At 38.1% G+C, this 24,514-nt stretch overlaps 1 protein-coding gene across 1 annotated transcript in view; it reads right to left on the bottom strand.

Annotated features, from left to right (window-relative positions):
• INTS4 (integrator complex subunit 4) overlaps positions 1-24,514 on the bottom strand; it is a 122,477-nt gene that overhangs the window by 60,273 nt on the left and 37,690 nt on the right. The window contains exons 5-10 of the mRNA XM_082627862.1: positions 15,579-15,764; positions 14,886-14,936; positions 10,897-10,985; positions 9,622-9,742; positions 3,329-3,400; positions 1,408-1,582 (exon numbers count right to left, since the gene is read on the bottom strand). Of these exons, the coding sequence (XP_082483988.1) occupies positions 1,408-1,582; positions 3,329-3,400; positions 9,622-9,742; positions 10,897-10,985; positions 14,886-14,936; positions 15,579-15,764 (694 nt within the window). The remainder of the gene's footprint in view (positions 1-1,407; positions 1,583-3,328; positions 3,401-9,621; positions 9,743-10,896; positions 10,986-14,885; positions 14,937-15,578; positions 15,765-24,514) is intronic.

The raw sequence follows: 24,514 nt of genomic DNA, 5'->3' as shown, positions 1-24,514 counted from the left end.
CAAGGACATTAGGATAGTTACTGTAAATACATTCTCTGTTGACAAAGCTAGAGAAAAGGTTAAGCATATTAAGTAGTGATACAGAAGATACTAAACAAATGCAAATTCTAATCAAACTTCTAGGGATGAAAACTACAACGTCTGAGATGAAAAATATACCGGATGGAATTAACAGCAGATTAGACACTGCAGAAGAAAAGATTAGTGAACTCCAAGACAAAGCAATAAACATTATCCAAAATGAAACAAGTAGGAAAAAAAGATTACATAGAAAAACAAGAATAGAGCATCTGTGAGCTGCAGGACAACCTCAGTAGCCTAATATATATGTAACTGCGAGTCCCTAAAGGAGCATGGGGCCAGAAAAATATTGAAAGAAATAATAGTCAAAGATTTTCCAAATAAAAACCACAAACCCATAGATCCAAGAAGCTCAACAAACTCCAAGCATAAGAAACATGAAGAAAATTATACCAAGGCATATTATAATTAGATCGTTTAAAACCAGTGATAAAGAGAAAAGCTTAAAAGCAGCTAGAGAAAAAAAGATACATTATGTACGGAAGAACGAAGATTTAAAATGACAGCAGAGTTCTCAACAGAAAAATGCAAACTGAAAAACTGTGGAACAAGATGTTTGAAGGACAAAAAAGTAAACAAATAAACTACTATTAATCTAGAATTCGACTCCCAGTGAAACTATCTTTCAAAAATGAAGGCAAAATAAAGGCTTGATTAGTCATTAGTTAGTCAGACTAACCTGGGTTTAAATCTTGCTTCTGTCTCTTACTAGCTGAGTGACTAATAAGAAAGTACAATTGTTATCAGTATAAATATCGATTTTTACTACCATTTATTAAGTGCTTACTATAACTGGGTCATGTATCATGTCAGGTATATATAATCTCATTTCATTATCACAATTCAGAAACACTTGCTATTAACCTTGTTTTACAAAAATGCTACCCGGGCTTCCCTGGTGGCGCAGTGGTTGAGAGTCCACCTGCCAATGCAGGGGACACGGGTTCGTGCCCCAGTCCGGAAAGATCCCACATGCCACGGAGCGTCTAGGCCCATGAGCCATGGCCACTGAGCCTGCACGTCGGAGCCTGTGCTCCACAACGGGAGAGGCCACAACAGTGAGAGGCCCACGTACCGCAAAAAAAAAAAAAAAAGCTAGAATTTGAACCTAAATTGACTGAACCCAAAGTCCATGCTCTTAACCACTGATCCATACCACCTGAACCTCAACCTCTTCTGTTTATAAAATTAAAATAATAGTAGATGCTTCACTGAGTGACTATAAAGATTAAGTGAGACAACCTGTGTATATCACTCAGTACAATGCCAGATACATAGCAGTCACTCAGTAAATGGGCACTGTTATTGTTATGAAGTCATTCTTACCATACATCTCATCTTCCAATCCATGAACAAAGGCTCCACAAGCTCCTGACTCGATCAAGTTCACAGCCCCCGTATCTATTTCTTCCTTGGGAGCATCATCTCCCCACTTCCTGCCGCTGGAAAACTCTCCTGAAGTGTAAAGTTCCTTGGCACGTTCATGTGCAGTGCGTTTCCTCTATAGAAGACAACAATTACCACTTGCTAGAGATTCATGAGAGAACTAAGTTGCACCCCAAGAACATGAGAAAGTAGGAAATAAGATTGCTGTCTGAGAGTTACATTTAAAAAAAAAATACTCAATAGATCAGAAAAGAGAAATGCAAATTCAACTTGAAGTTAAGACCAAGGTTCTCAGGTCATCAATAGCTGATAGTAACCTTATTAAAGATAGTAACTTCATTAAAGACAGCACAAGAATGTTGACTGGACAGGTGGTTATGTTTGCCATGGCAACACAGGAAAGGGAGAACCAGAGAGATTAAATAATGGCAGTGCCCTTCCAAGCATCATCCTGGGTAGACAATATACTGGCCCTAGAAAATAATTTTTTTCATCCCATAGAAGTAAGCATCTATTTGACAACACTATGCTCACCAAGCAAGTGTCTAGTAAATTTACTTTCTTCACAGATTGCCTAAGGGGGAATATACTAGTCAGCTAAAGTAAACATTGAGTCTACTTGACAGTTACAGTTACCTACATAAATGAATAAACTGGCATAGATATCAGCCTCTATGAACCTTCTTGGTGTGAGCCCACATCCTCATGGCTGATCATCTCAAAGGCACTGATGAAATATAGCACCTGAGCCTACAAGGATGTGGGTCAGATGCAGAAGTAAAGTTTGTACCTTGCGAAGTGTCTTAGAAACCCTTGCATTACCCATCCCTCACCATTCACCATGAGCGTGTCCTTCTTTGCACTTCCACCCCAGTATACACAAAGGACACTTAAGCAATCACTGACCTCAAATGAAGGGAATGCCCTTCAAGAAAGCCATATGGCTATGTTTCATGAAGCACAGATATTAACTCCCCAACCATTCCCAAGAATTCATCTTATGGAATAAATCAAAACAAGAAAAGATCTAATATCCATGAAGTTGATACTCTATATGTGATTTATAATGGTGGAAAAATTAAGGAGAAACTGTAAGTGTATAATAAAGGGCTAAAAAATGATGGCACATCTACTTAACAGAATATTATGCTATCAGTAAAAATAGTAAGTATGAAGTTAACAATATGAAAAAAAGCATACGAGGTAGTGGTAAATATAAAAAGTAGACTACAAAATTATCTGTATATAATGATTCAATGTTTAAAACATACATAAGAAAAAGAGCTGGAGAGAAATATACCAAAATGATGAAAGTCACTGTGTTAGAGTAGTGGGAATATAGGTAAACTGTTTCTCTTTTTCTTCTACTTATCAAAGATTCTGATTCCTTATTAACACTTTTATAATTTAAAAATTAAGATACTGACAATGAATGCTCCTATCATATTCTCAGACTCATATTTGTTCTTGACAACTATGTCAGAGAACTATCACAGTCAAAGCTTAAGGGCATTCTGTTACTGTTCAGAGAAAGGATTTACTCACTCTTTCATGAGAACTGCTGTTGAAAGCAGTCACAAAATAAGACCAGACCTTTGTAGTTTTTAACAAATAGAAAGTTAATCTTGCCTCTTCTTTGTGAAACACAATCTGTGCAAAGTATTTCATTATAACAATTTAAAATTTAATGAAGTAACTTGTAATTTGGTTCAATTTACTAAGATTTTAAATTAAAATGTAATCTAGTCATCCTACATTAACAAATTCATGGGCTGTAAAATTAAATCAATACAACTTGGCATATAGCTACACTGATTTTGGTTTCAGAAACCCAGTTTAAACAACAAAGGATTCAAGTTACCCTCAGATCTGACATCAGCTTCTTGTCAAGCGTCTGTTCCAAGAAATGAGAACTGACTTGCTCCATAGAGCCCTATAAAAAGGAAGAATCCAGAGCAATTAAACAACTTTTAAGACCTGAACAATATCTTCAAATTCAAAGTTTGCCGCCAACTTAAATGCATAAAGATAACATTATTGTCTTTTTTAAAATTTTTATTTATTTTTTTATACAGCAGGTCCTTAGTAGTCATCAATTTTATACACATCAGTGTATACATGTCAATCCCAATCGCCCAATTCATCACACCCCCACCCCACCCCCACTTTCCCCCCTTGGTGTCCATACATTTGTTCTCTACATCTGTGTCTCAATTTCTGCCCTGCAAACCGGTTCATCTGTACCATTTTTCTAGGTTCCACATATATGCATTAATATATGATATTTGGATAACATTATTCTTGATAGTAAAGATCCCTATGGGTTTTGAATCATCAGAAAAATAATAAAACCATTAGCAGCAGCAGCTAGCACCTATATAGAGCTACTAGGTGTCATGCACTGCTCTAAGTGCTTTATACATATATTAATTCATTTAATACTCACTACAACCCTATGAAGTAAATACTATTATTAGTCACGTTTTATATAAGGGGGAAAGAAGGCACAAAAAGATGAAGTAATTCATTCAAGGTCACAAACTGTAAATTACAGAGCTGGGCTATAAACCCAGGCTCCAGAATCCTTTGCCTTAACTACTACTCTCTACTGCCTCTCCATTCCTTTTCATTCCATCCTTTCCATTCATTTGTCCATTCATTCATTAAGCAAATATATTCTTAGCAACCATTCCATTATATGCCTAGAGTTACCAGGAACAGGTACACAAAAATAAAAAGACATCAATTCTACACTCAACAATCACACACTAGTGAGGGAAATTGACAAGTAAAGAGATTACTGCATTATGGTATGAAATTTTATAATATACATTTATAAAGGGTGCTATGGGAACTTAAAGAAAAGCAGTATGGGGTGGAGGCAGAGAGAGGTATATCTGGGGAACTGGAAATCACAATTAAATGCATAGAGAGAATGTCATGTGGGAAACATCAAGTGGTTCTATGAATAGAACATAGGATGGGGGTACCAAAAATGAGGCAAGACAGGTAGGCAGAAAGCATATCATAAAGGTCTTTATTTGCTATGGTAAGGAGTTTGCCTTATGAATAATAATTCTATAGATAATTTCTATTAAATATGCTCAGTAATGTACAAAGACTTGCATTTTAAAAATTTATTCCTCCCAATAATCCCATGAAGAATGAGCATTATCCTCACTTTTTATTTATTTTTTACAAGAAATTGAGGCTGAGAGATTCAGTAACTTGCTCATTTCAAATGAGAGAAACATAATCAGATTTATACTCATAAACATCATCTTGGCAGCAATGTGGCTAATGGACCAGAAGGAACCCAAAACAAAGCAGAGACACAAGTTAGGAGGCTATTTAAAGCAGGTCCTAGACATTCTTAAGGAATATATTGGAAATCTTCTCTAATTCCCAAGTTAATAAATATGGAAATGTTTATACAGGCTCAGACTTTTTCTCCAATCACATTTTCCATAGCAAGTTACATGTTCTTTGGGAGTACTCTTACCCAAGTTAACACCTTTCCTACAATTCTAGAAGGGCAATTGTACTGTTCACCTTAAGTAGTTTCAAAACCACTTTTTCTTATCTCTACATGGTATATAGTTTGTTACATAGGTCTGAGCAAATACCAAATCTAACATTAATTTTTTTAATGCAAAACATCAATTTTATGAATAAAAACTATACATTTTTAAGAACTCCTCACTTTCTCTTTAGTCTTACCACCAACATTAACAGTTGTCTTTTTTTGGGCCACACCATGAGCCATGTGGGTCTTAGTTCCCCGACCAGGGACTGAACCCGTGTCCCCTGTATTAGAAGCGCAGAGTCTTAACCACTGGACTGCCAGGGAAGTCCCCAACAGTTGGCTTTTTAACAGGCACTTTGTTTTTCTACAAAGAATGAAAGTTTTAATGACTTCACAGTAAGTTACTGGAACCCACAGTCTCAACGTCCTCCTCCAAAGCCTTCAACTGAGCTCTCTCCCAACACAGTAGCAAAGAGGGGGTACTACTCAAATTCTAGCCTCAAAAAACTGCATATCATTGTTTGTAACAAGTTTCCAGTGTTATGTAAGAATAGCTGAAGCTTTCCATTTTAAATCCACAAATAGCAAGAACCTTACAGCATAATCCACTTGAAAAATAGTAAAACCTGAACTGTTACAAGCGCAGTGGAAATAGAGAAGGGAGAGATTCAAGGTATGTCGAGAAGGTAGTACTGATACGAGTTGATGACTCAGTGGATACGGGACACAGAGAAATAATTCTCAAACGCCTCTGGGTAAATGATGGCACCATTTATGAAAGCACAGAAGGAGGAAATCTGGACCAAAAAGATAATGAGTTCATCATAAAGTGCATCTCACCAATCAGAAAAACATCTGCATTCCTGTATACTTTGACCAAGACACATATATTCAGGTAAAAGCTCTCCAACTGTACTACTATCCCTACTTAACAATCTATAACACTAAGAAAACTGATATTTAACAAAGGAGTGCGTCAAACCTGCTCTCAGAACAAAAACTGCTCAACTAGTATAATAACATAAGTCTATGCACTGTTTGTCTATTTCAGTTTTAAGCTCCTAGCCTCTATTCATTAGGTGATGAAAAAAAGCAGCAGACCAAAAAAAAAAAAAAAAGATGGATTACTATGTGAGACATAAAACTGCCACTGACTAGGACAGCTACATTTGCCCTGGGAAAGACTAGCCCTGGGCAGAGTTACAAACATAAAAACCTACCGTCTACAATCTAACTGTCTGAAAATGTTATAATTTTTAAGGTCATAGACTTCCGGAGCCTTACAAATAAGGTTTAAATTATTTAACATCTTAAAAAGAAATCATTTGGGCTTCCCTGGTGGCGCAGTGGTTGAGAATCTGCCTGCCAATGCAGGGGACACGGGTTCGAGCTCTGGTCTGGGATGATCCCACATGCCACGGAGCAACTAAGCCCGTGAGCCACAACTACTGAGCCTGCGCGTCTGGAGCCTGTGCTCCGCAACAAGAGAGGCCGCGATAGTGAGAAGCCCGTGCACCGCGATGAAGAGTGGTCCCCGCTTGCCACAACTAGAGAAAGCCCTCGCACAGAAACGAAGACCCAACACAGCAAAAATAAATTAATTAATTAATAAACTCCTACCCCCAACATCTTTAAAAAAAAAAAAAAGAAAAAAGAAATCATTAAACTAAGGACCCTATTCTAGATAGGATGCCAATTACCATAATTAATTTCAAAGTAGTGATTGTATTCTAAATAGTCTCATGGAGCTATATTCTTGAAAATCAAGTTTCTTTGCTCCATCAGGGTAGTTACAGATAACTGAAAACCAAACCTTTACATGGTTTTGATTTTTCTGATACATCCCATATCTGAAATTTTTCATCCTGCTATAAGCCAAGGAGAATGGACTCTATTCATTTTCTGTACAAGATGGACTTAAGTCTAAAGCCTTATCATTTCAGCTAAGTTCTTGAAAACCTGGCTTCTGCGTTCCTCCCAAGCTTAATCTTGTCACACATCACCAAATCAAACATTATCCCCCACACCAAGAAGTACTAAACTGCTTGTAGTTTAACATGGTATTGTAGTTTAGTATGATATTAGCATGCATGATAGTGTACTCATGTATCTCTGCTCATATTTTCTCCTCTTCTACTTCTTTACCTAGCTAACCCATACTCATCTTTCAAAGTCAACTGAGAAATCACCTCATCCAAGAAGCCTTCTGTGCATGTGTTAGGTGCTCTTTCCTAGGAGTACCGGTATTGTAACTGACTGATTGCCTATGTCAACCTACCTGACTAGCCACTCTTTTGAAGACACAGATTATGCTCAGAGTTTGCTGAATTGATGAATATGTAGTCTAAAGACCACATATGGTTTACCTGATTATGGATTTGTCTACTCAAGAATTGGAGCAGGGGAGTTTACCTCTTAGCTTGCACAGAGGAACTAGGAAACCAGCAGGGCCTTAGCTGCACAACCACAGCTCCCAATATATAACTGGACCCGCACGAGGAAGGAATTCTACGTGGGCTTTAGAGCATGAAGTTTCATTTACTATCTATGTGGCCTTGGACAAATTATACTTTTCTAAACCTTAGTTTTATTATTTATAAAATAAATAATATAATATCTACCTCAAGGAGTTTAAAAGAATTAAAAATTAAAGACAAAAAGTGAGTATGTATATAAGTGTATGTATAGGCACATATTTACGTGTGCCTGTATATGAGGAAATGGGTGTATGTGCATGTGTATGCATGTATGACTAAAAGTGCCTAGCTTAGTGGGCTAGGAACTCTATAAATAGTAACAATTATTATTATTAGCAAGATTAGATTATTAATTACTTTTGAAGTATAATCATACTTATGTAATTTAGAGTTGTTTGGATTTGAAATCACTTAAATAACATAAAGCACTTGAGTCAAATTATAGTCATCTAAGTGAAAATCTTTTCAATTCACCACTGTAATTCATTATTCATACAGCTTTACAGAAATGAATTTTAGATTCTATGGGGGTACAAAACTAAAAAATTTGAATGACTCTGCTTTAAGGATTACTTTTCTAACTGCCTACTCAGATGACAATATATCATTGAATTATTCCTCTAAAACATCCCCTCACACACACATAGCACACTGTAGATGCTCAGTACACGCTGAATGAAGGAATCTGATGGATAATTGGATTGTTCTGAATTTTAAAATATCCACAAATCAAAACAAGGCTTTAAAATGTGAATTCAAAAATAAAATCACTAACAGCTGGCTTGTTTAACTCTATATTTTATTATGGACAAGCAATATAACCTGTAAGCAGGAAATACTGAAATCATCCAAGTTCCTTATTTTTCCATGAAAGTGCTTCACATAGGTTTCAGCAGTTACCCCCAAAATACTGGTCAAAGGACTAGGGGTATCACAGGATCTGTGTCCAGTACAATCAGGTCCAAACTTTTTAGCCAACAATCTTACTAAGACTGGCATAGTTGGGGGCCCTCAAAAGAGAAGTTATCAAAAAGAATTTCAGATATTCTTGCTGTGACATTAATACAAATTTTTATAGTTACATATATATTTATATATTATAACAACCCCACCAACTTGCATAGTGTAGTACTTCACAATTTATACACATATTCACAGACAGGATCTCATTTGAGTGTCATGACAACCCTGTGAGGTAAACATGAGAGATATTATAAGCCACTTAACAGATGAGGAAACGAGACTAAGATAAAGTGACATGTCCAAGACAACACAGGTATAAAATAAGGCTGAGTATTACGCTAACACTCCTTCTTCTATAAGACAGTTCTATCTCTGAAAAGTTAAAATTTTTCTTACAGGGGGCTTCCCTGGTGGCGCAGTGGTTGAGAGTCCACCTGCCAATGCAGGGGACATGGGTTCGTGCCCCGGTCCGGGAAGATCCCACATGCTGCGGAGCGGCTGGGCCCGTGAGCCATAGCCGCTGAGCCTGCACGTCTGGAGCCTGTGCTCCGCAACGGGAGAGGCCACAGCAGTGAGAGGCCCGTGTACCGCAAAAAAAAAAAAAAAAAAAAAAAAAAAAAAAAAATTTCTTACAAATATACTAGAGTCCCCAAAGGCAAAACAGTAGGAAAGAATGAGGCTAAAAGTCAGATTAACATCTGAATCTCATTCTACAACTTCCTATCTGTATAAACTGAATAATTTACTTAAATTCCCAGAGCCTCAGTTTTCTCACCTGGAAAGTGGGAATAATAGCACCTACCTTGCTGGGTTACTGTAAGAATAAATGGGATAATAAAGTAATTACATTCCAATTAAAAAAAAGAATAAATGAGATAATTAAGTGGCCTCATAGCAAAGTATCTAGGCCATACCAGGTGCTTAGTAACAGTAACAATTATTTTTATTATTATGTTCCTTTTTCTCTAGACTTTGGTTGTCTAATATGTTAACAAGATTAAATAGGATTATCTTTAAAATTCTTTCTAGTTCTAAAAGACTACTTCTCTATGGGAAAGTGAACAATTTCTCTCTATTTTAAGAAATACTAAGGTTTATAAAAGCGCATTACACCTGTCCCTATCTAGTTTCTCAAAATGTTTTACAAGTATAACAGGTAATATGTTCATTAAAGAAGATGTAACTTACCAATAGCTTGGCAGCTTGAACTCGAACCATCCAGGAGCCATCACTGACCATGTGACAAATTTTTCCAAACGCATCATCAACTAAGCGAATTTCTTCATTAGAAGAAGGGATTGGGACAATGCTAAATTAAAAGAAAAGAAACCACAAGTGACAAAACATGAGCCTAAAATTGCAGGTTCAATAAACTGAGAATGACCAATGAAAATTAGCACAAATAGAAATGATAATTGAATAATTCAAATCCTATAATGATGAAATACATTTCAGAGTAACCAAATCAGTCTGGGATTTGTTTATTTTTAGTTGCAATGCAAATTTGTGTCTTGAGTAAAAAGTATTTAACACTGAAGATTCAAAGATTTATGAGATACCAAAAACAGCTACCACAGTTATCTTTAAGTTTATTCTCTCTTATAATTGCACTGCTGTCAATATAGCAAGTCTCAGAATAAACCAATATAAAACATACTTGCAAATCTGGTCCTAAATGAAAAGACAATTTCTAGCTAGTCTTTTTTTTTTTGGGGGGGTGTCGATGGGGGGTGGTGTCTATAGCTTTATTAACTCATTCTGGTTTTTCAATTTCAGTAGGTAGTTTAATGAAGAAGAAAAAACACTTCTTTTTCCTATAAAAGGAGTTCTTCTATAAAACAGAATAAATAATACCTGTCTGTCCACCTCAAAGAATCACTGTGAGATAAATTATTTAATTACTGTGAAAAAAAATTTTATTTTTGGCCGCACCACACAGCTTGCGCAATCATAGTTCCCCGACCAGGGATTGAACCCAGGCCCTCAGCAGAGAAAGCACCAAGTCCTAACCACTGGACCACCAGGGAATTCCCTATGAAAATATTTTTAACCAGGAAAACACTACATAAGGGATCATTGTTCTCAAATTCACCTGGTATCTTTAGCTGGCATTTGTATTTACTAAAATATGTGCCAAATCATTTTAAAGACTTTTTTTAAGGGGTGGGCAGAGGTGAAGTGGATAGCATTTGAGGAAGACCATCCAATCTCTTCATCTATAGTTGAGGAGGCTGGGACCCAGAGAGGCGAAGTGTCTTTCCCAGCATACACAGAAAGTTCAAGGCAGAGCTGAAAAACAAGGACCAAGCATCCTGATTTTCAGGGTCCATGCTTTTCCCCTATTCCATACTGCCTTCCAAAAATCTAAACAACATTCCTTTTCTGGAGGTGGGCTTTCTGCATGGTGGGAGTAGAGAAAAATGGCTTAGCAATGAACAAAAGCTGGCTTACACCCACACTGACCTTTCAGGATAGAGCTGACTGACAACCCAGATAAGCTGGACTGCAGCACTGCGCACTTGTTCATAGTCATCAGAGAGCAATTTACAAGCCTGCAAACAAGGATTCCAAAAGTCTGTTAGTTCTGTGTCCTCCCAGGTGATGTTCAAACTATTTTCAAAATGAAGATACGGTGGCTGGATAAGGATACCAATCAAAACACCTATGGGTGATTTTAACTTCTTGAACCTTTGCACAACAAAGAATTCTTGGCCTCTGCCAGCTGCTCTGGCTGTGTTTTGACTGTGTACCCTCCCACCCCATGTCTGAAAGGAGAACCACAGATTGATAGATAGCACAAAAGCCATCTAGAATAGCATCAATCATAGCAAAGGTTGCTGGGAGCCCACAGTGCTACCCTTACAGGCTCAAACACCACAGATGAGTTTTTTCCCTATCTGTAAAACTGGAGCACAAATTTCTGACTGACAGTCCATCTGAAAATTCAAGCACTCTAAATAAATGTACAATTTTAATGCTAAGCTGCCAAAAAGAGGTCAAATTTTCCTTTTTTACTTTAGTCTGAAATGGAATATCCCTACTCCACCCACAGTCATAGCTACACCCTAGACTTCAACACCACCTAGAAAATGGTTTTTGAAATTTTAAAATCTTATATTCCATGCTTTGACCATATATGCTACTCTACCAGCTCTTCCATCGCCATGACTTAACCCATCACACCTGCTCTTCATCCCACTTAAGTTACCGATCCGTTTAAGCAGGGTCTCTCAACCTTGCTATTATTGACATTTTGGACTAGATAATTCTTTGTTGTGAGGGGCTGTCCTGTGCAATGTAAGATATTTAGCAGCATCCCTGGCCTCTACCCACTAGGTAGTTGTAGCACTGCACCCTCTCCCTCTGCCCAGCAACTGAAATAGTCAAAAATACTTCCAGACATTGCCAAATGTGCCCTGGAGGGCAAAATCACCTTGGTTGAGAACCACTGCTTTAATTCTGTCCTTTCTTTCCAAATAAACCACCTTTTCCTTGCTCTATACCCGTCCTTACTTCAGTCTCTTGACAGCATTGTCTGCATCACCATTCACAACTCCCTCAGGATTTCTGCTACAGCTGCTCCACAAACCTAAGACTTTCTCTAGTCTTCACAAGGGCAGAAGAGCACTGGCAAAGACCACACTCTCTAGGGGATTGGTGATTCATGATCTCAAACCTTATTAGTCCTACTCTGAAATCTTTTACACTCCTGCTTTCCACTTCCATTTCCCAAGGCAGCTTTTCTTTTTATAGAAAGGTGGCTAATGAGCCTTTTTTTTCTTTTTTTTTTTGGCTGTGTTGGGTCTTCGTTGCTTCATGCGGGCTTTCTCTAGTTGCGGTGAGCAGGGGCTACTCTTCGTTGCAGTGCGCGGGCTTCTCATTGCAGTGGCTTCTCTTGTTGCGGCTCACAACAGTAGTTGTGGCTCAAGGGCTCTAGAGTGCAGGCTCAGTAGTTGTGGCACACAGCCTTAGCTGCTCCACGGCTTGTGGGATCTTCCTGGACCAGGGCTCGAACCCGTGTCCCCTGCATTGGCAGGCAGGTTCTTATCCACTGCGCCACCAGGGAAGCCCCAAGGCAGCTTTTCTTAACTTTTTCCTCAGGACTTCTATCCTACTACCAGCTATAAGGCGACCTGTTTATCTGAGAAAAATCAAGGTTCTCAGGCACAAACCCACTCAACTACTCCACACCAGTTATAAATTCATTTATTCCTGTATTCTCCCACCCCTTGTTTTCTCAATATCTGAGGGAAAAGGGTCCTTTCTAGTTCCTAAGCCTTCTACTTTTCCTATGGATCCCATCACTTCCTCACATGACCATCCCTTACCATCCTCCAAAATAGATCGCCTTTGTGATTCTCTATGATAGCATCCTGTTGATTTACCTCACAGCAATACTCATATGCTATAACTGTGTTTGCTTATTTGTTAATTGCCTATCTTACCTATGACAACGTGAAGGGCATGGGTCCTATCTATTGGGTCCTATCTATTATAACATGGGTCCTATCTATTATAACATGCTTGGCATTATACAGCCAGCATTAGGTACTCACTAACATCTGTTGGATGAATCAGCTCATGAATCTGATTTTCTGCCTCAAGAAACTTACTCCAGCATTTATTCCCCTTTGTCTCTTCTATCATAACACTAGCTCTCCCAAAACACTAGCTCTCTCTTCAACATATAAACATACTTAGCAACTGTCTTTAAAATACAGGAAAAAAAACAACAACAACCCTTAATCCTATGCCCCCTTCTACCAACTTCTACCCCACTTTCCTATCACAGTCAAGTTTCTTTAAAGTATAGTCATAGTCAATAGACTTTAAATGCCTCACCTCAAAAGACCCTGATCTGGCTTCCCCCAGTCCCAGCACTCTACTGAAATTGCTCTCTTTAAACTCACTAATGACCACTTTGTTGCTAAGTCCCATGACCAGATTTCAGCGCTATCCTAAATGAGCTTTCACCAGCATTGGACACTGCTGGCTATGAGAATGCCCTCCTGCCTTTTTTGGAATATATTCTTCCTCCTCCTCCATCAAGCTGCTCCTCAGTTCCATTCTAGGGCTCCTTTCTTTTTTTTTTCTTTTTTTTTTTTTTTTTTCTTTTTGCGGTATGCGGGCCTCTCACTGTTGTGGCCTCTCCCGTTGCGGAGCACAGGCTCCGGATGCGCAGGCCCAGCGGCCATGGCTCACGGGCCCAGCCGCTCCGCGGCATATGGGATCCTCCCAGACCAGGGCACGAACCCGTATCCCCTGCATCGGCAGGCGGACTCTCAACCACTGCGCCACCAGGGAGGCCCTAGGGCTCCTTTCTTAAACGTTGGACCTCACCCCTGGCTCCATCCTCATCACTTCCAATCTTCTTACTCTCCCTGGGTATCCCCATGACCCCTAGATACTGACGGCTCCAAATATCCACCTCCAGCTCTGATCTTTCCTGAGTTCCAGACCTGGAATTCTCCTCATAAGTATCCCATCAACCCTTCAAACTCAAGATAATCCAAATGAACTCATTATAGTAACTAATTCTACCTCATATCTCAAATCCTCCCCCATCATTCCATCCTCACTCGAGGTCCACAGCATTGTTTGCCTAACCAACTGACACAGCCTTATGTCACTAAACATCTAAATCATCAGACTAACTCTTTTTCCTTTGAGTCCTTACTCTACAAGTTTTCTTTAATTATTTGGTTTCCCACACAGTTTTCCTATAGGTCACACCAACATAACCATTCTGAACTCATTCTACTTCATTTGTAAAAGAACATACTTGGTTTACACATCAGTCATAGGGGTTTGGCTAATTATCCTCTTCCTCTAAAAGCTAAAACCACTCTCAGTAGGCTAACAAAAACTGGTCTCTGAGCGTGGATTTAGATTTCTTGTCTCTAGATACATCCAATTATTCTACAAGAATAACTGTAAGGGCTTTTGGTTAGGCACTCAGTCAGCTTCTCCTAATGATACTATAACTTCATTGTGCTTTTCCTTACCAATGCTATAACAATTATGTGATATCTTTTCATATGATCCCATGGTCTTGGTCATCCTCTTCCAGAAATACTCCAGTTTCTCAAGTGTGATGCCCTGAATTGACTTCAGGTTTGAAGTCAATTTCAGTCAACCAAACAGAGATCAGCAAGACTACCACTCTCCTTACTCTGAACACTACACTTCTCTTTGTATACTCTGGCATTCATACAGAGCTACCTAAATCCTCCCAAATGTCCTCCTCACATACACTAGTGCTATTCATTACATATTCCCCATTCTCTTCTTAGAATGTATGTTTTGGATACAACTGCACATTCATCACAACACTGCCACTGTTAGCCAGCTGAAGCTCTATGTTTTCAAATTCTGACCACCAGCGTGCCACCTTCCCAGTTTCATGATTTCTCCACCTCCCTCCTCTTCTAGACAGCAATCATTTAAGGTACCTGATTATAAATTGTTTGATATAATTTCAGTCCTCTTTCATGGAGCTGCAACTAGATAATAAAGATACAGGTTAAGTATTCTGAAAAAAAAATCAATATTTCCAATGTCTCCCCACAATCTCATATATTTTTCCCCATTATATCACATTAACATGGTTCCCTCTGGCCAAAATCAGTGCTATAAAAATAAGAAACCTGGACTTTTCAGTAGAAACACTCAAACACTTAATGAATCTAACCCATGGACTGTCCCAAGGGGATATCAGAAAAAATATGAAATAATGATAAGGAGGCTGAGGAAGAAATGGTTAATACCATCTCCCCCTAAAGAGCAACCCTCCCCCATAACTTTCACCTATACTTCTGAAATACAAAGGTATAACCTGTACCTACTGTACTATAATACCAAGTAACATCTCTCCCATGGACCTGGGATACAAGTTGTACCTTCCATGTTTCAGAAATGCAGGTGAAAGCTACCAAAGAAGCCCAAAGATAAGCAACTGTTGTAAAGGAATGTGTGCCTTTGAGTTCTGTGATGCCACCAACACCTTCCTGAAAGTGTGCATTAAGTATACCCTGGGGGGATTCAGAATGTATCCAAGGTGGCATTAGCCATTAACTTAAAAAAAAAAAAAGAAAACAAACAAACAAACAAAAGTATCTCCATTTAGTTTCCATGATCACGTTTACCATGGCTTTTATAGCTGCTGTTCTGACACGTGGGTCCTGGTCACTGAAGTAATCCCCTATAATCTTCTGGACGTCTCTGACAGCTAGGCCTTCTGCATCTTTTGTGACACTTTTCTCCAAAGAACCCAGATTGCCAAGTAATTGCAGGCACTTATTTCTTACACCATGTGAGGTATCTGTCAGGTGCTACGAAAAGAAAAGAGAGAACAAAAGGCCATGATTAAGATATCTTAAAAATAAACAAAAACACAGAAACAAAAGCACTGTATCAACTTTAGGAATGACTTCAAACACTACATTCTCACTAGTCTGTCTAGTCTCATGGGTTTTTTGTTGTTGTTTTTTGTTTTTTTGGCCATGCTGTGTGGCTTGTGGGATCTTAGTTCCCCAACCAGAGACTGAACCCAGGCGCTGGCAGTGAAAGTGCCTAATCCTAACCACTGGACAGCCAAGGAATTCCCTTCATGTTTTTTGAGTATGTGTCTTCCAAAAAGAATCATGAGTCCTTAGAAAACAAGACTCCCATTTATTCAACATTATACTCCCAACAGCAAGCACTTGGCCTTGTAAAGACTAGGTACTTTAAAAGTGACCCCTTAAATTGCATTTTATTTACTATCAAATCTAAAAACAGAACAAAAATTCATAAATTTAAAAATTTTTAATATTTATACAGAAATATGCAAAAATATTAAATGTACAGCTCAATGAATATTCACAAAACACACACAAATAAGAAGCACCCAGATAAGGAAGTAAAACATGACCAACTCTCCCAGTAACTACTCTACCACCATCAAAAATAGCCACCATCAGGCTTCGTCCTCCTCAGCAGGAAGCTAAGCCCTTCCTCTTGGGAGCTGCTGTAGTATCCTCTCAGGCATCAAATTGTACTGCAATGTCTTGTTTTCACAAGTCCATCTCCTTTAAGACTGTGCTCCTGGGCTTCCCTGGTGGTGCAGTGGTTAAGAATCCACCTGCCAGTGCAGGGGACGCAGGTTCAATCCCTGGTCCAGGAAGATACCACATGCTGCAGAGCAACTAAGCCCATGCGCTACAACTACTGAGCCCATGCACCACAACTACCATAGTCCACACGCCAAGAGCCTGGGCTCCACAACAAGAGAAGCCACCTCAATGGGAAGCCTGCGTTTCTCAACGCAGGCTTGAGCTGAGCTTGCCACAACTAGAGAAAGCCCATGTGCAGCAACGAAGACCCAATGCAGCCAAAAAAAGAAAAAAAAGACTGTGCTCCTTTCAGAATCTTTTATACATTGAGCACAGAGTACAGAGACTAAATATGGATTATAAAGGGCCTTCTTTTGGGGGTTCTTAGGAGAACTGAAAGTAAATTAATTTAAATTAAGTGCATGCAAAGCATCTGCAGTGTTGTGAGAAATCCATAAACATTAGCAGCTATTGTTACTATTATGATTATTATTATTAATGAAATTTGCTTCCTTCCACCCAAAAAACAAAATAAAAAGGCCACCATCACCAAAGCAATTTTGAGAAAAAAGAACAAACCTGGAGGAATCATGCTCCCTGCCCTTAGACTATACTACAAAGCTACCATGATCAAAACAGTACGTTAATGGCACAAAAACAGACACACAGGACTGCCCTGGTGGCTCAGTGGTTAAGAATCTGCTTGCCAATGCAGGGGACACAGGTTTGAGCCCTGGTCTGGGAATATCCCACATGCCGCAGAGCAACTAAGCCCATGCACCACAACTACTGAGCCTGCGCTCCAGAGCCCGCAAGCCACAACTACTGAGCCTGTGTACCACAACTACTGAAGCCCGCGTGCCTAGAGCCCGTGCTCCGCAACAAGAGAAGCCACTGTAATGAGAAGCCTGCGCACCACAACAAAGAGCAGCCCCCACTCGCCGCAACTAGAGAAAGCCCGTGTGCAGCAACAAAGACCCAACACAGCCAAAAATAAATAAATAAACAAATTTTTAAAAAAACAGACACACAGATCAATGGAACAGAAGAGAGAGCCAAGAAATGAACCCACACACTTATGGTCAATTAATCTATAACAAAGGAAGAAAGAATATACAATGGGGAAAAGACAGTCCCTTTGATAAGTGGTGCTGGGGAAACTCTATAGCTACATGTAAAAGTATGAATTAGAACATTTTCTCATACCATATACAAAAGTAAACTCAAAATGCATTAAAGACCTAACTATGGGACTTCCCTGGTGGTCCAGTGGTAAAGAATCCACATTCCAATGCAGGGGATGCAGGTTCAATCCCTGGTTGGGGAACTAAGATCCCACATGCTGCAGGGCAACTAAGCCCACACACCACAACTACTGAGCCCATGTGCCTCAACTAGAGAGTCCTTGAGCTGCAAACTACAGAGTCCATGCGCTCTGGAGCCCACACGCCACAACTAGAGAGAGAAAAACCCACATGCCACCACTAGGGAGAAGCCTGCACGCTGCAATGAAGAGCCCGCATGCCACAATGAAGATCCTGTGTGCCTCAACTAAGACCCAACGCAGCCAAAAAAAAAGACCTAAATGTAAGACTAGAAACCATAAAACTCCCAGAAGAAAACATAGGCAGAACACTCTTTGACATAAATCATGGAAATATTTTTTTGGGTCTCTCTCCTAAGACAAAGGAAACAAAAGCAAAAATAAACAAATGGGACCTAATTAAACTTAAAAGCTTTTAAACAGCAAAGGAAACTACTGACAAAAAAGACAACCTAGTGAATCGGAGAAAATATTTGCATATTACATGACCAATAAGGGGTTAATATTCCAAACATATAGACAGCTCATATACCTCAATATCAAAAAAACCCAAACAACCTGATTACAAATTGGGCAGAAGACATGAACATTTTTCCAAAGACATACAAATGGCCAACAGGCACATGAAAAGATGCTCAACATCGCTAATCATCAGAGACATGCAAATCAAAACTACAATGAGGCATCATCTAACACCTGTCAGAATGGCAATCATTAAAAAGAACACAAATAACAAATGTTGGCAAAGATGTGGATAAAGGGGAACCCTTATACACTGTTGGTGGGAATGAAAATTGGTGCAGCCTCTATGGAAAACAGTATGGGATTCCTCAAAAAATTAAAAATAGAACTACCATATGATCCAGCAATTCCATTCCTGGGTATATATCTGAAGAAAACAAAAACACTGCTTGGAAAAGATACATGCACCCAATGTTTACAGCAGCATTATTTACAATAGCTAAGATATGGAAGCAACCCAAGTGTCCATCAACAGATAAATGGATAAAGAAGATGTGGTGTACATGTAAACACACACACACACACACACACACACACACACACACAGAGACAATGGAATACTACTCAACCATAAAAAAAATGAAATTTTGCCATTTGCAACAACACAGATGGATCTGGAGGGTATTATGCTTAGTGAAATAAGTCACACAGAGAAAGACAAATACTGGGTGTTATCACTTATAATGGAATCTAAAAAAATAAAACAAACAAATGAATATTACAAAACAGAAATAGACTCACAGATATAGAGAGGAAACTAGTGGTTACCAGTGGGAAAAGGAAGAGGAGTAAAATAGGAGTAGGGGATTAAGATGTACAAACTACTATGTATAAAATAAATAAGCTACAAGGATATATTGTACAGCACAGGGATTATAGCCAATATTTCATAATAATATTAAATACAGAATAACCTCTAAAAATACTAAATCACTGTGTTGTACACCTGAAACTAATATAATACTGTAAATCAACTATACTTCAACAACAAAAAACAGCCATTATCTTGACTTCTAACATATATTTTGTCTAGTTTTCTACTTTATAAAATCAAATAGTGCCTGGCTTCCTTTGCTTAATATTATGTTTGTGAGAATCGTCCATAGTATGGCATTATAGCAATGGTTTATTCATTCTCATTACTGTACAGTATTCCATTTGTGTACACACCATAATCCATTTATCCTTTCTACTGCTGATAAATATTTGGGTTATTTCCACTTTTGGGCTATTCTAAATAATGCTCTCTGCTTATTCTTGAATGTGCCTTTTGGTATACATGTTCACATTTCTGCTGAATATACAGTAAGAAGTGAAATTGCTGGGTCATAGGACATGTATATGTTCAGCTTAAGATGATACTGCCAAATAGTATTCCAAAGTGGTTGTACTAATTGAACTAATTTACACTCCCACCAGTGATATGTAAATGTTCCAGATATGCCACATCTTTGTCGACCCTTAGTACTGTCAATCTTTTTCATTTTGGCACTTCTCACCATTATTTTTAACAAATTTTCAGTTATCTCTCTCTCAATCCTAGTCCACTGCTACTGAAATAAGCTATTTGCATAATGCAGTAACAGGAACTGAAAATACTTTAATGAAATGACTAATTTAAGGACTGGGCAAGAAATATGTAAGAAGAACCTGGGACATCTTATACCAAAAAGCAAGGAAATATCAAGGACTAATTGAGTCCAGATCAAAAGGACACAGAAGCCCACCTGTAGGGGTTCCCACTGTCAACATATATATGACACCAAAAGGAAGCAATCAAATCCAGAATGTAGGACATAAACAAGACCAATGATCCGGCTTCTTCAATAAATCTGTGGCAATTAAAGGAAAAACAAAAGGGGCCACTGTTACTGATTAAAAGAAATTCAAGAGACTATCCAAAGGTAATACACGCTAATCCAAAAAAAAAAAAAAAAAACTACAAAAAGATATTTAATACAATTTAAAAAATTTTAATATGAACTGGTATGAGATGATATGGAATAACTGTTAATAACTGCACCATGGCTATATTAAAAACATATCAGTTATTATCAGTTAGAGACATACTGAAGTATTTATGATTTAAATAACATGTCAGGGATTTCCTTTAAAATATTACAGCAGACTACAAAAAAAAGGGAAAGGAAAAAACATGAAAAAGATTGCAAAGCATAAATAATTGTCAAATTTATACCAAAAACTGGAAAGAATAAGTAAATCTGAAAATTTCCATATTATAAAGTATATATACATTGAAAAAAAAAGACCTAGCTTCAAATTTCAGCTCTGACTCTATATGTGTAACATTGATCAAGCAACTGGACCTCTTAGAGCCTCACTTTCCTCATTTATAAAGAAGGAACAATAATATCTGCCTTACCTAACTTATAGGTTTATCATAAGGCTCAAATAGGAATATAAATGTTAAAAAAAAAACTTTATATACTATAAAGCATAATATGACTATTAGCTATTATTACTATAATCTAAAATAATGAGATAACTGCATGTATTGTCAATACAAAAGAGTATCTTTAGATATTCCCTTCAAGTTCACAAAATAGTATCTTTGGATATTCCCTTCAAGTTCAAATTTTCCAGGATTTTCTACCCATAAATGAAATCACTGATTGAAATCACACAACAAGTTTCCCTCTTGCGCACTCTAACACTGGGACATACAGTCTCTGAAAGTACCCTAGTAATCACCCATCTCTCTCCTTGTGCCTTCACCAATTCCCTATTTTATAGGATGATAATGATTAAGTGATATGTCTAATAACGCAAACCTAGTGGAACAGTTGATACTGGAATCCAAGTCTCCTGACACTCCATCTAGAGCTCTTTTCCCTATCCAGCTTCATAAATAAATAATGTCATGATTTCTAAAACCTTGCTTACTATGTTCAGAATTGGGCGTTTGAACCTTAAATACTTAAAAGCTCTACAATACCTGTTTTCTGTACATATATTTATATTGCTACTCTCAAGCATCACTATTCTCCAGACATGACGAACTGCTTGGGTTTCGAATTACTGCCTGATAAACATAGTGATACTAAATTAATACCCCCTTTTTTATCATCTTTATTGGAATACAATTGCTTTACAATGGTGTGTTAGTTTCTGCTGTATAACAAAGTGAATCAGCTATACATATACATATATCCCCATATCTCCTCCCTCTTGCGTCTCCCTCCCACCCTCCCTGTCCCACCCCTCTAGGTGGTCACAAAGCACTGAGTCGATCTCCCTGTGCTATGCGACTGCTTCCTACTAGTTATCTATTTTACATTTGGTAGTATATATAAGTCCATGCCACTCTCTCACTTCATCCCAGCTTACCCTGCCCCCTCCCCATGTCCTCAAGTCCATTCTCTATGTCTGCGACTTTATTCCTGGCCTGCCCCTAGGTTCTTCAGAACCTTTTTTTTTTTTAGACTCCATATATATGTGTTAGCATATGGTATTTGTTTTTCTCTTTCTGACTTACTTCACTGTATGACAGACTCTAGGTCCGTTCACCTCTCTACAGATAACTCAATTTCGTTTCCTTTTATGGCTGAGTAATATTCCATTGTATATATGTGTCACATCTTCTTTATCCATTCATCTGTTGATGGACACTTAGGTTGCTTCCATGTCCTGGCTATTGTAAATAGAGCTGCAATGAACATTGTGGTACATGACTCTTTTTGAATTATGTTTTTTTCAGGAACACCCAATTCTTATGATTAGCAAACCAGGCCACTGACACTTTGTGGAAGTAACATACACACATGCACACATATACAAAACTGAACAGGAAGATACATCAAATAAGTAAATATATTAAGGATAATACTGTCTAAGAAAGAAGTTACAAATACTAGAAAAACACTGTAAAATAAACACTATAGTGTTGGGTTTGAATTACAAGGAGAGATGAGAACATGATTTTTCTTACATACAGATATAGAAATAAAAATACAGATATATATGTTTGTATATGATATATATAAATATTACATTACAATATATATATTATATATATATATATATATATATATATATATATATATATATATATATATATATATATATATATGTACCTCCGCTAGCTCTGTCCACTGAGAGGGCCCAAGAGTAGCAACACCTCAACAGCAATGAGCACACTTAGTACCCAGAACTTGGTTTCAAGATAAAATTCGCCACTAAGAGGACCCAGGGCTTCTTGGAGAAAAGCTCATTCCAGGGGTAGACTAGAGAAAGTACAAGGTGGGCCTGAAATATTTTATTGTGCCAGAAGGAAATGATGCATTAAAAAAAAAATACAGTTGACCCTTGAACAACATGGTTTGAACTGAGTGGGTCCACTTATACACAGTTTTTCTTCAATAGCAAATACTACAGTACTATACGGTTCATGGTTGGTTGAATTGTGGATGTAGCACTATGGATACAAAGGAAGTGGGTATACTGAGGAACTGCATATATGGAGGGTCAACTATAAGTTAAATGTGAATTTCTGACTGTTCAAATGGTCAGTGCCCCTAACCCCCAAGCTGATAAAGGGGTAACTGTAGAGAAAAGTCAAAAGGACACAGAAGCCATCCTGAAGGGGCTCCCACCTGGCAAAATCAGGGAATTTGAACAAGATGAATAATGACAGTAATAGATTATAACATTGAATAAACAAGAAATCTGAGTCCATAACTGATATAAATAAATAAATTGAAAGTCTGAGGACAATTTACATAGTTTCAAAGTAGTAGTACCATGCCACAAAATACTTATTCATTTCAAAAAGAAACGGTAACTTTATAGTGAAGAAATCTGACAGACAACACCTTAACCAAGTGATCAAAGTAAACATTATCATTAATGGGAACAAATCAAAATGGTGTACCGCTTAATAGGATGCAATGAGAACAGAACAGCATCAAGTCTGTGATATTCATGCCAAAGGTGGAAAACTTGAATCTAATTATGAGAAAATATCAGAGAAACCCAAATTCAGGGATATTCTACAAAATTACTGTCCTATAATTTTCAGAAGTGTCAAGTTAATGAAATGAACTGAAGACTGAAGAATTATTCCAAATTGAAAAAGACTGGGGCTTCCCTGGTGGCGCACTGGTTAAGAATCAGCCTGCCAATGCAGGGGACACGGGTTAGAGCCCTGATCCAGGAAGATCCCACATGACCCGGAGCAACTAAGCCCATGCGCCACAACTAGTGAAGGCTGCACGCCTAGAGCAGTGCTCTGCAACAAGAGAAGCCACTGCAATGATAATCCCACACACCGCAAAGAAGAATGGCCCCTGCTCGCCGCAACTAAAGAAAGCCTGCGCACAGCAATGAAGTCCCAACACAGACAAAGAAAAAATATTAAAAGCAGCAAGGGAAAAACAACAAATAACATACAAGGGAATCCCCATAAGGTTAACAGCTGATCTTTCAGCAGAAACTCTGCAAGCCAGAAGGGAGTGGCAGGACATATTTAAAGTGATGAAAGGCAAGAACATACAACCAAGATTACTCTACCCAGCAAGGATGTCATTCACATTCGACAGAGAAATTAAAACCTTTACAGACAAGCAAAAGCTAAGGGAATTCAGCACTACCAAACCAGCTTTACAACAAATGCTAAAGGAACTTCTCTAGGCAGGAAATACAACAGAAGGAAAAGACCTACAATAACAAACCCAAAACAATTAAGAAAATGGTAATAGGAACATACATATTGATAACTACCTTAAATGTAAATGGATTAAATGCTCCAACCAAAAGACAGAGACTGGCTGAATGGATACAAAAACAACATCCATATATATGCTATCTACAAGAGACCCACTTCAGACCTAGGGGCACATACTAGCTGGCTGAATGGATACAAAAACAAGACCCGGATATATGCTATCTACAAGAGACCCACTTCAGACCTAGGGACACATACACACTGAAAGTGAGGGGATAGAAAAACATATTCCATGCAAATGGAAATAAAAAGAAAGCTGGCGGAGCAATTCTCATATCAGACAAAGTAGACTTTAAAATTAAGACTATTACAAGAAACAAAGAAGGACACTACATAATGATCAAGGGATCAATCAAAGAAGGAGATATAACAATTGTAAATATTTATGCACCCAACATA

This window comes from Mesoplodon mirus (assembly GCF_964341445.2).
Source record: "Mesoplodon mirus genome assembly, chromosome: 7".
Classification (NCBI taxonomy): domain Eukaryota; kingdom Metazoa; phylum Chordata; class Mammalia; order Artiodactyla; family Ziphiidae; genus Mesoplodon; species Mesoplodon mirus.
The sequence above is the reverse complement of the archived record's forward strand: the minus strand, read 5'-3'. Positions and strand labels throughout refer to the sequence as shown.